The 17,438-nt window shown below is 36.6% G+C and overlaps 1 protein-coding gene across 3 annotated transcripts in view; it reads left to right on the top strand.

The window, feature by feature from the left end:
* The window catches only part of ADCY1 (adenylate cyclase 1), a 334,238-nt gene that overhangs the window by 92,884 nt on the left and 223,916 nt on the right, over nucleotides 1–17,438 (top strand). For all 3 annotated transcript variants that reach the window (XR_003566882.1, XM_027837234.1, XM_027837233.1), the window contains exon 2: nucleotides 12,539–12,688. Coding sequence is in view for 2 of the 3 variants with exons in the window: in XM_027837234.1 (XP_027693035.1) it covers nucleotides 12,539–12,688 (150 nt within the window). In the remaining variant the exon portion in view is untranslated. The remainder of the gene's footprint in view (nucleotides 1–12,538; nucleotides 12,689–17,438) is intronic.

Raw genomic sequence — 17,438 nt, 5'->3', positions numbered from 1 at the left:
CCAGATTAACAGAAGAGGAAGTAAAATACTTAAATAACCCCATCTCAGAAAAAGAAATTGAACAAGCCATTGATGAGCTCCCTAGGAAAAAATCTCCAGGGCCAGATGGATTTACATGCGAATTCTATCAAACATTTAAAGAACAATTAATTCCAATACTATATAGAGTATTTGGTAAAATGGGTAAAGAAGGAATCTTGCCAAATTCTTTTTATAATACAAATATGGTGCTGATACCTAAACCAGGAAGAGTCAAGACAGAGAAAGAAAATTATAGACCAATTTCTGTAATGAATATAGATGCAAAAGTTTTAAACAAAATATTAGCAAATAGATTACAGCAACTTATCACAAGAATAATACACTATGACCAGGTAGGATTTATATCAAGAATGCAGGGCTGGTTCAATATAAGGAAAACTATCAGCATAATTCATCATATCAACACCAAAACTAACAGAAACCACATGATCATCTCAATAGATGCAGAAAAAGCTTTTGACAAAATACACCACCCATTCCTATTAAAAACACTAGAGAGCATAGGTATAAATGGAGTCTTCCTTAGAATAGCAAAGAAGAAACAAAGCTATCACTCTTTGCAGATGACATGATGTTATACCTAGAGAATCCCAGAGAATCAAGTAAGAAGCTATTTGAAATAATAAACAACTTTAGCAAAGTTGCAGGCTACAAAATAAACTCACATAAATCATCGGCATTTCTATATATTACCAACAAAGTCCAACAGCAAGAGATAGAAAGAGAAATTCCATTTAAATTTACTGTAGACATTATAAAATATTTAGGAGTCTACCTCCTGAAACAAACCCAGGAACTCTATGAACACAATTACAAAACACTTTTCACGCAAATAAAGTCAGATCTAAATAATTGGAAAAACATCAGTTGCTCATGGGTAGGCTGAGCTAATACAATAAAAATGACAATTCTACCTAAGCTAATTTACTTATTCAGTGACATACCAATCAAACTACCAAAAAATTATTTTATAGAGTTAGAAAAAATAATAAGAAGATTCATTTGGAAGAACAAAAGGTCCAGAATATCAAGAGAACTAATGAAAAGAAATGCAGGGGAAGGTGGCCTAGCCATGCCAGATCTTAAATTGTGTTATAAAGCAGCAATCATCAAAACTGGTTGGTACTGGCTAAGAAATAGAGTGGTGGATCAGTGGAATAGGTTAAATATGCAAGACACAGTAGTCAATGACTATAGTAATCTATTATTTGATAAACCCAAAGACCCCAGCTTCTGGGATAAGAACCCACTCTTTGGATTTGCATATTTGGAGGAAGTTTCCACAAAGAAAAAAATTACTAGCTTGGGCCCCAAATCAGTCAAAGAAACATACAAGAGCCCTGTGCATTGATGAGTTTTACTTTCCTAAGTATTTTCTACTGATCATCACCAATATTCTCTATCCAATAAGATTAGAAAAATAAATATTATGATCCTATTCAGAAGCATGTATAAACAAGGGTACAGGGTTCAGAGGACAAGTATCAGCAGTCGTGGTTCAGTTATGTCTGACTTTTTGTGACCCAGTGAACCATATTGTCCATGGGATTTTCTTGACAAAGATATTGGAGTGGTTTGCCATTTCCTTCTCCAGCAGATTAAGGAAAACAGAGGTTAAGTGACTTCCCCAGGGTCACACAGCTAGTAAGTGTCTGAGGCCAGATTGGAATTCATCTGAAGTCCCACTTTCTGCAAGAAATTTTTCCCATTTACTTTATTATTAGTGCCCTCCTCCTTGGACTATACTCAAGTCATCATATATACATACACACACACATATCTATATATGTAAGTGTGTGTGTGTGTGTGTGTGTGTGTGTATAGGTATATGTGACAGGGAGACCACTAGCAAGCTAATAGAATAGTCTAAGCATGAAGTGATGAAGCCCTGTGTGTATCACAGTGCCTGGCACATAGTAGGTGTTTAATAAATGTTTATTGATTGATTGAATGTGCCAGAGTGGTGGCAGTGTTAGGAGACAGAAGGGGGCATAGATGAGAGATGTTACAAAGGGTAAAATCAGCAGGTCTTGCCAAAAGATTGGATATGGGAAGTGAGAGAAAATGAAGAGTTGAGGATGACATCTAAGTTTTGAGCCTGGGGAATTGGAAGCATGGTAGCACCCTCAGGACTAAATGTAGAGATTTGATAATTGTCATGGTATATGACTCCATGGGAGATGATGAGATCATCAAGTGAAATAGTATCTAGAGGGAAGAAGGCTCAAGTTAGAGACCTATGGGATGCCTGTTCCAGTCAGTGTGCTAAGCACTAAGAATATAAATACAAGTGAGACAGACCTTACCTACATTCTAGTAAAGGAATTGATGATACCGAAACAATTAAATATCTATTAATTTTTATATCTATCTATACACTGTTAGATTTCATTTTATGTAAAGCTGAGGTCTTCTCCAATGGATTCTCCATTTATGAAAAAAATATAAAATAGGTTGGCATATTTTCAGAATTTATACACAAATGGGAATCTGAGCATTGCCCCTCTTTTTTTCCCCTTTCATTTTTCTCTTTAATGAACAAGATATAAATTGGCAGATCAGAAAAAAAGGAGACATCAGCACAATATTCTATCTTGCAAAAAGCTGACATGACCCAAATAAAAAAGTCAAATTAGTAGGAAAAAGAGATGTTTTTCTCTTCACGTTATTCCTATGTTACAATTGGAAAGGCAAAGTCTAGATCATCTGGGTTTTTTTTTAAAGTTATTTTGGGAAATCTTTGGGGAAGTGGTCATGAGTAGATAGAAAACTGTCAGCAATTCTTAGCCCAAGGAATCAAGAGCCATAGCATTCTCTAAAGGTTACACCTGACTAATCTCACCTAATAAAGGTATGTCAAGCTTAGGAACCAATTTGGCTTTAGAAAGATCTTTTTGATTCTTAATAGAATGTTATATGCATCATTGTAGCTACCTAAAAGTACCTGACAAAAAAGCTCCCACACATCCTTGCTAAATCTCACCTGAACTGGTGATTTTGTCCCCATTTACCAAAGTCCTGAGACACGAAGACAGATCCACATTTTTCTGTACTTTTGTAGCGTGTTCAAAGAAATCCTTTTTGACTTGTAAAACACAGATCTTTTCCTAGAGTCAGGAAAATAAGAAAAGACTAGCACCTCTTTTGTGAGGGCTGACTGAGCCCTTTTCAGCATAGTTCATCCACCTTTGGTGTCCACCTGATTCACCCAACTCTTACCTGTGACTCCAAGTAGCTATAATACCTGCAGTGGTCACACCCAGTAAACCATTTTGGCATATGGGCTAAACCAAGTTGAAGGTTAACCAACAGGCCTCAATCCTATTGGTGAGTTAGGAGGATGTCTATTTGCTTGGCTCCAAAAGGGAAAATTATGAATGGTAGGTAGAGGCTACACAGAGACATATATTTTTTTGTGATATTAAGGACAAATTTGCTATCAATCAAAGTGGTACAAAAGTGAGATGAGTTTCCTTGGGAAGTAATGAGTTTCCCATTGAGGGAATTCTTCAAGCAGAAGCTAAATGACCCTTCTTTAGGAATATTATGGAATTCACTAATGGATTAGACTAAGTGAATTCTGCTGTCCATTAGAACTAAGAAATTCCTCTTCAGTCTTATTTTATTCTACTTCACCTAATGCCACTCTATATTTTAACAAAACTGGGCTACTGACTGTCCTCTGAATAATCCTAGTGCTTTCCCACCTCCTCCCTACTTTTGCACATGTTACTTTCTAGGCCTGTAGTGTCCTCATTTAATCTATCTCTATTGGCATCTAACCGATCCTTCAAAGCACAGCTCCAATGTGTCATTTCCTCTATCATGACTCCAGCTGGGAGGCATCTTTTTTTTCTTCTCCGCAACTAATTTGATAACACTTTATCCTCCTTTTACACACTCTTTTGTATATTGACCTGTGTACATATCTTACCACTCACTGAAGACTATATGTGCCTTGAAATCAGAGACTGTGCTTTTATTGTTACTTTTCTCCCAGTGATAGCACATTATATGTACTTAATTAATTTTGTTGAATAGACAAATGTATGATAAGTCACTAACACAAATTAGGATGTTACATATGCATTTCTTCTGGTCATTATTCCATAGTAACTGTGTTCATTATCATTAGGAGTTCTTGCAATTGTCAGAGGATTTAACTGATTATGTGTGGATATGGCTTTATTCTTCCAGAGACCCTCCCTTTATGCTGACCCTGGGTACAGATAATCCCTGAGGTTTCAGCTACATCCAGAATAAACCTCAAACAGGCTTTGTAATCATTTGATATGAAACAGGAATGGGAGACAGGGTCTTCCCAGACTAGGACACAAATTTACAATAATAAAGTATCTGTCATTCAATGGTATTTGGAGATTTTAACTTAGCCTTTTGGAGTCTAAGGGAGGAAAGTCCTTTCTAAGCTTTTCTTTATCCTTCTACAGGAATAGTTAAAATCTTTAAATATAATTGTGTGCATATATCTGAAAGAGAATGCCACTGGTGAGATTCACAGCCACAGGGGTATCCTCAAAGCAGCGCTTTACTAAAAAGAGCTCTGACAGAGAGAAAGAAGAAAATGTTAGGCAGATTGCTCACGGGTTAAATTTTGTGGAATGAGTTGGGAATGAGAGACTGAGAATCATGGTGGTAAGAACCATACTGGAGACCCAAGCTAACTAGGAAATGTCTTGTGTAGGAGGTAGCATTTGACCTGAGCTTTGAAGGGATCTAAAGATTACAGACAGTGGAAATAAAAGAAAACATTCCAGCCATTGTGGACAGTCTAGAAAAAAAGGAAGAGTTGCGGGAGAGAGAATCTCATGAATCAGCAAAAGCAAATAGACCTTCAGAATTCTAGAATGGGTAAGAGGAAGTAATGTAAAAGCAATTTGGAAAGATAGGTTGGAGTCAAACCATGAAAGGTTTGAAATACTAAACAAAAGACTATATTTTTTGCACATGATATGAAATGGAAAAGGTCGTGTAATTCACTGTAGGATACAATTTAAATCGTAAGAAGTCTTTACAGGTTGGGATAAGCTGGTAAAATTAAAAAAAAAAACTAATAGGGATAAATGTAAAGTCTTGTGCTTAGGTTAAAAAAATAGAATAATACAAGAACAGGATAAGAGAACTTCAGTTGTCTTGGGAATTGGCCACAAACTCAAGATGAGTCAACAACAGACTTTCAGAAAAGATAATGAGATCTTTCCTTCCATACATCTTTAGACTCATCAGACAAAGAGAGTATCCAAATCAAAGGACATCATAGTTACACTCCTTTATCAGTTAAACCACATCTTATCTTGTTTGTTTTTGTCTCTGTGTGCCCGTGTTTTAAAAGAGACTTTGGCAAGTGGGAATGTGCTCATGTGAGAGGGACTTGAATAGTAAGATAACTTGAAACCCTATAAATAAGAAATATTTTTATTTAAAAATACATTCCACAGGTCTTTGATCATTTGGAAGTTTATTATGTAGAAAAAAGATTAGACTTTTTAAAAAAATTTTTTTGGTGGAGAGGGGTGGGGTTCCTAGGGGCTGGAATGAGGACCCAATGGGAAGATACTATAGGGACACTGATTTCTGTTCAACATGAGAATTTCCAAATAATCAGAGGTCTCAGTAAGTTCTCTTTCCCAGGGGGTATTAATGTAGTACAAAAATATAAAAGGTACTGAAAAAATGTCTGAAATATGATAAAGAAATGTGGAAAAGACAGAACAAAAAGAATTGAGGGAATCGAACCAGAAAGTCACACAATGCAGATTCAGAACTGAACTAAAGAGTGAACAGGATGACCTTGAGGTCCCTTCAACCACTGGCTTTTGTTGATCTGCTTCCTCTATCTTATTTGTCTGTCTATCTGTCTATCTGTCTATCCACCTATCTATCTTTGTGCTTTTGAATCACATCTTAATGTGATGTTTTTGCTTTGCTACACCATTATCTAGAGTATTGCTATTTCCTTTCTTCCTATTCAACCTTTATTGTTCATAATTACATGCAACTCCTTTTAAGAAGGCTGACCAGGATATTTCACTAACAATTATGCTCCCACTCTACTTAATTAAGATTTGAATCTGAAGAGAAAGATTTTCTCCTCTCATACTTTCCAACTGGGATAATAAAAATACTATATGTATATTAATAATATTGTTACTTATAGTTTCCAAAATACTTTCATATATATCAGTGGTTCTCAAATTTTTTTTGTCTCAGTCCCTTTATACTCAAACATTATTGGGGACCCTAAAGAACTTTTATTTATGTGTACTGTTTCTATCAATATTGACCATACTAGAAATTTTAAAATGATATATTTAAAAATATTTATTTACTCATTCATTTAAAAATAATAATAAGCCCATTATATGTTACCATTAATATATTTTTGTGAAAAAAAAACTATTTTCTAAAACGACAAATTAGTGAGAAGAATAGCATTGTTTTATCTGTCTTTGCAAATCTCTTTAATGTCGGGCTTAACTGAAGGCAGCTGAATTTTCAGATCTGCTTCTGATTTCAATCCATTATGATATGTCGCTCTGGTTGAAATATACGAAGCAAATCTCGCCTCACACAGATAGGGAGTTGGGAAAGGGAGGAATATTTTAATATGTAAATAACATCTTATTATGAGAATAGTTTTAACTTCATAGACTCCCTGACAGTGTCTTGGGGCCTGAGGACCATGCTTTGAGAACCACTGGTTTACTCATTATATCATTCCATATTACTTCCTTTCTCACATCCATTGATTCAGCACTGCTGGACAACTTCTGATTCTACACACATAATTCTCCATCTCCTGTCTCTGTGTTCTTGCCTTTGTGGTCCCCCAGACACACTCCTAGCATTCACCTCTCTGAATTTCTGTTTGTTTGTTTTTAAAGACTTAGCTCATGCTCTGCAGTCGTGAAACCTTTCATTTCCCCCTACCTTTTGCCATGCTGCTTCCACAAACTAAGTTGTTGTATTCAGTTTGTATATATTAGGTATGTACTATTATGCATGGTGTCTCCTTGTTAAAATGGAGCTCCTTGAGGGCAAGATGAGAATGGCTTCCATTTTGTCTTTGTAACCTGAGACTGTAGCATGGTGCTTGACAGCTAGTAGATTCATAAATGAATGCTTGTTGATCAATTGATTGATTTCTGCATTACTCAGTCCCGATAGAAGTTATTATTCCCATTTTGCCGATGAAGAAATTCAGACTTAGACCTATTAAATGGCTTTCCCCAGGTGGCACGACTAGTGCTAGAGCTGACTTTTACAGATCAGAGGTGAAATCAGCAAATGCTACAAATCACAGGTTGGCTTCTGTTCTGTTGATTGTCTAGATTTAAGAAGGTGATCAAGAAAAATCTTAATAATTCTTACAAAAATTAAAAGTGTGCTGTGTTCACATTTTATTTTTTGGAGAACCAGTTGTTAAACATGTACCAGCACAGCCCTGCTAAGAAGTGACTAAGCCAAAACCTTCAGAATTTAGGTTTTTGGGGCCTTAATCCACTGCTCTTTCAACTGGCTCTAACTGTTGGCTTTTCAGACAGTATCAAGGACAAGTGTGTGTGTGCGTGTGTGTGTGTGTGGGTGTGTGGGTGTGTGGGTGTGTGTGTGGGTGTGTATGAGGATGGGGCTGAGGAGGAAGCAGGAGGTGGTATGTGAAGGAAACATTTCCTATGTATAGTCAGTTCCATGAGCTGGTTTTGTTTTATTTTTCCTTTGCTGGCTGGATATCTATGTCAGATTTTTACTCCTTAATGAAGAGAACGACAAGACTGCCTTGCCCTTAAGCCACATGTGATTCCAGACCTTAGCATCTTCTATGTTTGACTTCCAACACCTCAAGGAAACACATTTGTCAGGCTATTAACTCCTGGTTCACCTCTCCCATGATGGACTTAATGGACAAGGCCTACCTCTCTCTGGATTATGCATCTAAGGATATTTAGTAGGGCTTTAGAGCAACCTTCCAATCTACCCAGTTTTCCCCTCCCCTTCCTCTTGTCATGTCTAAAAAGACTTGATTTGATGGTTTCAAAATAACAGATGTTAGTAACTTCTATTAGATGGTTACTATCCACATTTAATAATATCATGTGTCACTAAATGAGTCAGACTAACTTTACTGGATTATAATAGTCACCTGCTCATGGACATCAGACCTATATAGTTTCTATTCACAATCTAAACAACAGACAAAAAAGAAACAAACAAAACTAAGCAAGATTATTGACCTTGACTTATCAGTTTGGTCCAATTTAACGTCTATTTTCCAAATGGTCTTGCTGTTTTCTGTAACACTTGATGTGACAAGTCGTTCTACATTACAATTTAATTCTGGAAGTTTCCTCACTGGTAAGAGAAAATCACCAAGGAAACTGGGTGTAAAAATGACTTAGTAAATGTTAACCTCTATAACACCACACAAGCTTAGCAGCAAACCTCCCAGACAAACAAAACAAAGGAAATGATCATTCAAATGGATCACGTGAACCGTGGTCCCAAAGAGATCCAGGCCAGTCTCCTTTCTCTCCTGGGCATTCTGTTTTAAAAAAAGTCACTATTTTTCAATTCCTCCATTTTAAAATTAGGTATTGTCTATCTATATGGTTTCACAATTAGACTATGTCTAATAAGATTGATGTGTGTAAAGAAAAGTTTATTTGATAGCCAAGAGCATTTTCTTATTTTTTTGGTATTACACATTCAATTCAACAAACATTTATTCACTACCTACTTCTTACAAAGCATTGTAAGACATGGTCCCGGACTTTAGTGAATTGTGAATGGCATTTTTATGTCTGGACAAGAGCTCTACTTAGAATCCCTCTTTTCTGCCCTCCCTCAACTCTGGCCAGTTTAAGAGCTTGGATCCAGAGTCAGAAAAACTGGGTTGGCCTAACTTCCCACCCTCCACTTCCTGCCTGTGTTCATGTGGATGGGTCATTCAAGCCTTTTGGTCCTCCTGTTCTTCACCTGTAACACGAGGAAGCTGAACTAAATGATCTCCATGTTCCTTTCCAGCTAGAAATCCAGCATTCCTCTAAACTGCAGGCATATAGATTGTAATACAAAATCTATGTCTGTATTGGCTTGGCTCTGAATTCTCTTACTAAAGCTTTACTCCGATGCCTCCTCATAGTAACGGGATATTCTCATTTTTCCAAAGATTGTCTAGTGGGATTCAAGTATTTTATTTTTTTTTGTATGTGAGGCATGAACCCCTTTGGGTTTTGGTAAAGCCCAACGACCTTTTGTATGACCTTTGACTACCCTACTTTGGGGTACCTTATGATATGATCATAATGGTCCAGCCCCTTCACTATGGGTATCCTTCCCAACCACCTTAGGGTCATCTCATTAGCATATTAGGGTACAAACCTTATGCCCCCTTATCATTAACCAATAGTACCCTGCCATTCCTGCCTCGGGTGGGACTGATTTGGTATCAGGCCCTGGCCATTCCTAACTCCTTTGACTCTAGTTCAGGGGAAGAGGGAACAGCTTTGATTCTGTTTTAGCTCTCATACAAATTTCCCCATATGGTCAAACATCTAGAGTCACTCTCTACCTGAGGACCGCCCATCCCAACTTGTCCCTTCCCCAGCCTGAGCATTTCTGCTAATGAGTATGTGACTCATAGGAATTACCCTAGATATAGCCAACTTCTGGCACTTTGGCAGGACACTATAGCTTATAAACCATGGATAAGGAATCTGAAAGTCCCAGCTGCTGCACCTACCACCCAGCATTCTTCTTAGTATACTTGAAAAGAAAGTGTTGGGAGTATGAAACTTATGTCCTAATGAGAAGGGACTTCTCATTTTTTTCTAATCATCTGGACTGAGACTAGGGGCCTTGTCCTGAATTTCATGTCCTTAGATTCTCCTCTGACTGACCTCATAAGCAGAGCCAGTAGGGATGGGACATTTGCCTTCCCAGAATAATGTTTTTTAATGCATAAAATAAAATATATGGAATTAAAAAGGAAGTCAATTATATTGAAATATAGTTATCAAAATATTTTTAAACAATAAGTTTATAGCCCCACCCAGGTTAAAAACCCCTTTTCAATATAATATTTTAAATGAATAAAGTAAAATACATATAATTAAAAAAGAAACTAACTATATGGCAATATTAAATATTAAAAAAAATACATTCATGGACCCTCAGGGCAAGAACTCTGGCTAACAGGTCTCACCAACCTGGAAAATCTTCTAGTGTGTATCTGGTGACAGACAGCACAGCTGTTGATTTAGACCTACCTCTCTGGGTGTGAAGAAACTAACTGCCAGAAAATTGTCCAGTAGGAGTTAGTGGGCAGTGCGGTGCAGGGGTAGAAGGTCTGAGTTTGACTCTCCCCATCAACAGTTACTAGCTTGTGAGGTTGGGCCGGTCATTTAACATCTCTGAGCTTCCGTTTCCTCATCTGTATAATGAAAAGTTTAGACTCAATGACATTCAAGGTCCATTCTAGCTCTAAATCCATGACTCAGTGAGTTGAATTTTTAAGCCATAATAACTCATGAAAGGTACAGAAGTTGTGATCTATATTGGTAAGAACATGTATGTATCAAGTGGAACTCCCGACTTCATCAGAGCGCTGAAATCCTTGAAATGACCTTGTTGCTGCTCTGCCAATATCATTGCTAATTACATTTATTAGAGACAAATAAGACCTGTGAGTCTACAGAAGCTTTGGACACAACTCTTAGATCCAGTGGGACTAGTTCTTTACCTCTCATATATATGAAATAACTGAAGTAGGAAATGAAAACTCCTCTGCTCTTCAAACTATGGCTTCAACTTACCATTCTGATGTTATTTTAAATTACTCATTTTCCCTTACCTTTTGATCTTCCCCAACCTCCCATCCACCCCCCCAAAAAATCCTGTCTCTTTTTACTGTTTCCTGAACAATGCTGGTTTTTTTGTTTTGTTTTGTTTTGTTTTGTTTTTTCCGTCTGCATACTTTGGTTTGCTATTTCCTCAACTAGAATCCAACCTCCTCCTTGCCAGCCCATTCCCTATAGGGAGTTCTACATCTCTTCTGCATTCCAATAGCTTTTCAGCCCCATACCATTGATTTGGCAATCAGCCACATACTGATATCTGATACATTAGGCCAAAACAAGAGGCAACCTCTAATATGAGGTTGGTCTATGTTTTTTTTTTTTTAAGACATCTCATATTGTTGTCTTGAACCATTTTCACTGTTTTCTCTCTTCTATTATTTAAGTATTCACATGTTTATGCATCGATCACATTCTAAATTCTTTTTTTTTTTTTCTAAATTCTTTAAAGTCAGAGAACAGGTCTTCTGATGTCTCTTTGTATTACCCACAGAATCTTGGATATAGTAGGTATCTATTCTGAGTTGAGCCTGATTCAGGCCAGTCCCCCAGTATTTTAGGTTAAATATTAGAACAAAATGAGACACTTGTAAATCATTCACTATTCATCAAAAGGAGATTTACTTAGCCATAGCATGAGAAAGATATTCGGTAAGGATAGGCTTTGTGGACACCTTGAGCGGATTCAGTTGAGAGAAGCTCATTTGCCTCCATCATGATCCTCCAAGCCATGCCTCTGAGTGCATCTGAAAGTTCTTTTGGCTGCTTTGAGGACACATGATTGGGAAGTGATGTTAATAGGCTGAACCTTTAGTCTCTTGAGCCAACCAAGTCTCATGGAATATCTAAATACCTTTTAAGGAAAAAAAGTTAACTTAACTTGTAAGGAGGGAGGGGTTAGGGTATCATTCCTACCACAGTATCCAATAAATTCATGTTTATTGACTAATTAATCTCAGGGACTGGTACTTCTGAGTACCTTGCCATTTGGGGAGACAGAGAAGAGAGCAAAGTAATCACATATTCCCGGGAAAGGCTTAAGAATGGCCTTTCTCCTCTCAGCTTTGAAAATTATGTGCCCTGTGTGTGACTATCCATTAGAGGCTTGGAGCTTTCTTTGTAACCTGTTTAATTAGACAGATTACAAAATAAATGTTTACCTTCTCTGGGAAACAATATTTTTCTGATATTATTCATGTGTCTAAAACAAAACAAAACAAAAACCAACCTCATATTAGAGGTTGCCTCTTGTTTTGGCCTAATGCGTATAATATCCTAGCAGATGGTAGCCTTCCTTATCTACCATTCACCGGAATCTGCTACAGTCAATCAGCCTGTACACAGGTACTCCCTCATGCCTGATTCTGCTACAGGGTTATAGGCTGAGCCATGAAATTATTCAAATGTGAAGCTTTCTTTACAAAACCCTAAACAAAGAAGCCCCTCATTAGAAACCCTATCTTCTTTATGTGAGCTTGTTGAACTATAAGAAATACTTTGGAAACTGAGAATCCCTGGGTCAAATTGACCACATTCTTTGCATGTAAAAAGTAGAGTGAGGAAAAACTGAAATGTTGTGAAAAATCTGTACATTAAAATATTTCTTTTATTTTTTTTCTTTACAGCTTGGGGCAAATGCTCTACTTTTTGTCAGTGTAAATTTGTATGGGGTCTTTGTGAGGATTTTGACAGAAAGGGCTCAGAGGAAGGCTTTCCTACAGGCCAGGAACTGCATAGAGGACAGGCTGAGGCTGGAAGATGAAAATGAAAAACAGGTCAGTTTCCAATCACTCTTGGTTTCTCATCTTTTTCTTTGGCCTTAGTAATACTGAATGTATGCGTTGAGTGTTCAAGTAAAAGTAACATATCTTCAATTTTAACATGCTTCAGTTTAACTCAATCTCATGGCTTCATGAGATTCACTTATATCCTATTCTGGAAGAGAATGAATTAAATGATGTAATTAGTTTATTCTATATTTTTCTAACACATACAATGGCTAAAGGGTATATATTTATTTTGGGTTTATTAATTTATTTATTGAGGTGTAGATGTGTAATTTTGTGGTAGGAACTCCCAGTGTAGAAATGCTCTCTACCAATATAGATTGGCAACTCCCCTGCAACTTATAGTCTTATAGTTATCTAGGGCATAGAAAAATTAAGTGACTTACCATGGATCAGAGATGGAACTTGAACCCTAGTCTTCCTAATGCCCTTGCTGGCCCTCTATCTACTATGCCATATTATCTATTTTGTGCTCATAACTCTGGTTAGAACATATTAGCTATCAAGTTCAAAATACAATAGAACTTCATAGGAATTTAAAGAATTCAAAATAAGACCTACAGCTCAAGTAGTATATGGTTCCATCTTTATTCTAATAGAAATGGGTTATCTTTAATATATATGTATATATATTTTCTAGGGAAGAGGTAACATTTGGAAGATTCTCAACATTATGACACTTCAGTACATTTACATCATACCTTGGGTAGGAAAGAGAGGAGGGAATCAAGGTGCCAAATATTCTCATACTAGGTGAATTTGAATAAGGATAAGGCAGCCCCATTTGTCACTATAAAGGCACATAGGAATCCAAAGGCAAGTCTGATTAGGAGAATCACTTCTAAATAAAATTTATTGTTTCCAAAGGTTTGGTTAGACTCCAGCTGGCCATTTCCTATTTGAAGAAATATATGGCTAGTTTTGAGGAAAGCTTCCTAGACAATTTTAAAAAAACAAGTGATTATTGCTCATTTTCCTGGGAAGAGAATAGGCAGCTATGTGGCTCGGTAGTTAGAGCACTGGGCCTGGAGTCAGGAAGACCTGAGTTCAAATCTTGCCTCAGACACTTACTAGCTCTGTGGTCCTGGGCAAGTCACTTAACCCTGTTTGCCTCAGTTTCCTCATCTGTAAAATGAGCTGGAGAAGGAAATTCTTGCTGTTCAGTCATGTACAATTCTTTGCTAAGAAAACCCCAAATGGGGTTACAAAGAATTGTACGTTACTGAACAGCAAGAATAGGCAGAAACTATTTCTAAATAATGATGATTGGATATGTTTAACTATAAAGAAAAAGGGCCATAAAGCCTGCTCACATGTGAAAGTATAAATGATGTTTATTTTAATGATGATATTTTAAGGCTTTGATTTAGTAGTGCACTTCTAAATAATAAATTAAAAGTCTTGACCCAAATTCTCATTCAGTGCTTATTTATATTTCATTGTTTTCATTTCACTAATCTCCTCCAGACTCCAACAGTGATATGTGTTTTGTTAGGTTGGGAGGAAAATGGAATGTGAAATATTATAATATATTCTGTATTTTTGTGTTACATTTAACTTGAGAAAAATTCCAGGGTAAAAAAAAAAAGAGCACTGTGTGCTTATTACTTTATACTTTACTATTCCAAAAATTTAAGGCTGTATAGAATATTAGTAGTTTACTTGTTTCTTTCTCTTGTTCTTTCTTTTCCTCTCTTTCTGTTACCCTCTCTCATTTTTTCCCACCATCACCCTTTGTCTCTCTCTTTTTTGGTCTTCCTTCCCACTTGTCATCTTGGCTCTATATAAGTCATGCTTAGTCTTTTTTGCTAGTGCCAAGGCCCAGAATATTTGACAGAGCCTTTGCTAAGGGGGCAGCTAGGTGGCACAGTGAGTAGAGCACCAGCCCTGGAGTCAGGACCTGAGTTCAAATATGGCCTCAGACACTTGACACTTAATTAGCTGTGTAGCCCTGGGCAAGTCATTTAACCCCATTTTCTAGCAAAAAAAAAAACCAAAAACAGAAATGAAAACAAAAAACAAACAAACAAACAGAGCCCTTGCCAAGTTGTTAATTCCATATCATAAGTATTTGCTGAGAAAATGACAAACTACTATTTTTTGAGGTCTCAGAAAATAGTTCATGAATTCACTTTTAATTTACAAAAGCTGAATAGGAAGAAAATAATTTGGGAAAATTATTTTTGTGCCTGTGGCGATTCAATTGCTGGCGGTAGAATGGGGGGATTTTGAGCAAGTGCTGAACAGAGGAGCAAGATTGAGTGGCCTATGTAGGAGAAACTGAACTGATATATAAAGATGGGGACAGAAGGCATTATTCTTGCAAACTCATTGTTAGGCTCATTTGTTCTTAAGTTGGAAAAGAAATACGAGTACTTTGAACACTTTCTAAATGTTACTACCCTTCTACAAAATTCTATTTCCCCTACCTTAGTTATGCCCCTGCTACAGAATGTCTCCCTTCCTTTGCATTTCTCCCATTTGTTTTTTAATCTTTTATATCCTATGATTGTTGATCTCATTGATTGATTGTCCCTTGGTTACACTAAGATGATCATTTATAGTGGTGTAGAAGTTAATTGGGATGAAATAAAATAACTAAATGTATTAATTTGCAATAAATGTTACATCCTTTTACATCTTAAAACAAAACCTTTTTATCTGCAATATGTCTTTCTTTTCTATAATCTCGTTTTGCATGATTTAGCATGGAGTTTATAAGATTTTGACAAATATTATTTATTTTTTCTGTAGCACATACTTTAAGGTGGCTATTCCAACTCCCACTCATGTGATGAATTGGGTCCCCTGAACATGACTATTCTACTCCTTCAAACCTTTAAAGGTAGTCCCGAGGGGTTTGAGTTTGGCTTGTCTTATGCAATCTAGTTTATGAGCCCCACCTGATATGCTTCCCATTGTGAATAGGGGTTAATTACCAATTAGCCTTTAGGAAAGTATATTCTAAAATTGTAAAATTATTGTATCACCTTTTAAAATATACCCTTCTGAAAGCTAATTGATAATCAACCACTAATCACAATGGGAAGCATGCCAGTGAGGGCTCACAAATTAAATAGTATTACAGTAAGATAAACTGGTACAAAACATCCTCCTCCCACCAAAAAAAAAAAAAATAATAAAGAATGTGAGACACTCTCCCACAAGAACATGCAAAGTCTAGGGGAAAGTGGTCCCTTTAAGAGGCCTAAATTTTACACTGTTTCCTTGGAGTAATATCCATTCTTAAAAAACACAGACTTGAAAACACAAAAGAGAACAATGAAATAAATATGAACAAATGCATGACCATCAATAGCACAAAATGTAATCTTATCAAAATGATTGCTTGCCCCAAGAAATTCAACAACAGTGTATTTCCTAAATATCAACCTAAAGTCATACAGCAAAATTATATGAAGTTTCCTCTCCTTGTTTTGGGTGTTTGTATCTCTAGTTTCCTTCCCATGGTTGATCTCTTATATCCTGTAGGATGGTAGCACATCTTCACAGTCTGAAAAAAATATCTTCTTCTCATTAGGTTAGGAAGCTAGAAAAAAGGTATGTCAAAACTCTGCTCACATCCTGTAGTTATTATTTTAGCCATATTTAGTTATTTACTTTAGGTATATTTTATATATTTACTATTTTATATATCAAATTCCATTGATGTTTATCTGTTTTTGTCAGCTAAAAAAAAAATTAATGTTTGTTCTTCATGCCATTGATGGGGAAGGGAAGTGAGATCTCTGCAGTTATGGTGTGTTTGACTCTTTCGCTGCTCATTTCCTGACTCAGCCAAAGTAACTGGCAATAGGACATTTGAAGGCACCTCATTATGTGTCTCTCTGGTTCTGTTTGTCAGTTTGTTTTTAGATTGGATTACTGCACAGAAAAAACAAAGAACATCCCTCTGTTAGTTGGCTTGTATTTGAAGAGTTTGTTTTCTTTGCCTTTCTGTAGGAATGAATATTAGGCCCAAAGATCCTGCAAGCAGAGGTGCTTGTGAAGCATGAAAAATTCATGGCCACAGTGCATTGGGGACTTTTTTTCCCCCGCTCTGTCTGTGTTTCTCTGCTAGTTTTTGTTTACTTTGCCTTTTTTCTCTTAAAGACTCACAACAGGAGGACAAGAATAAATGGGCATTATGTTATTACTAATTATATTATGTCTACTCCCCAATTAAGCACATTAGCTTGATATAATATTATCAGAGGCTTCTAAAGTTGCATCGCCCACATAATTTACCTCAAATTAAATCCTACCCATGCAACCACTGCATTTAAAGCATGGGAGTGAGGGTGATAGTGGTTGCATGGGGTGAGAGATATATTTATTTCATAAATATTTTTTAAAATAAGCAATGGATTTTTTACTTGAGGGAACAGAATTAAACCTCATGATACCATGCTAACATTTTTCTTTGAAGGATACATAAGCTTAGTTCATCAATAATGAAGCTTTTCCCCCTTCCCTTCATAATAATGATAAAAGGTTTGGGGAGTTAGGGGTGGGCTGTCAGCAGGGAGGAATGAGTTCTTAACTCCATGTATATTGTTACCTAGTGGGATTGCTTTGTGAGAATGCCCTCAAAACTTTCCTGAGCTGAGTCAGCTATGCAGGAGGAGGGTCTTACAAGGGATCTCATCTCAGAGGACCCAGTTCTACTCCTGTGTTATAACTTTCAACAATACAGTTATCACAGATTGCTTACAAATGTTAGTGGCGGACATTACAG

The sequence above is a fragment of the Vombatus ursinus genome, unplaced genomic scaffold (assembly GCF_900497805.2).
Source record: "Vombatus ursinus unplaced genomic scaffold, bare-nosed wombat genome assembly UNPS02014820.1, whole genome shotgun sequence".
Lineage (NCBI taxonomy): Eukaryota > Metazoa > Chordata > Mammalia > Diprotodontia > Vombatidae > Vombatus > Vombatus ursinus.
The sequence above is the reverse complement of the archived record's forward strand: the minus strand, read 5'-3'. Positions and strand labels throughout refer to the sequence as shown.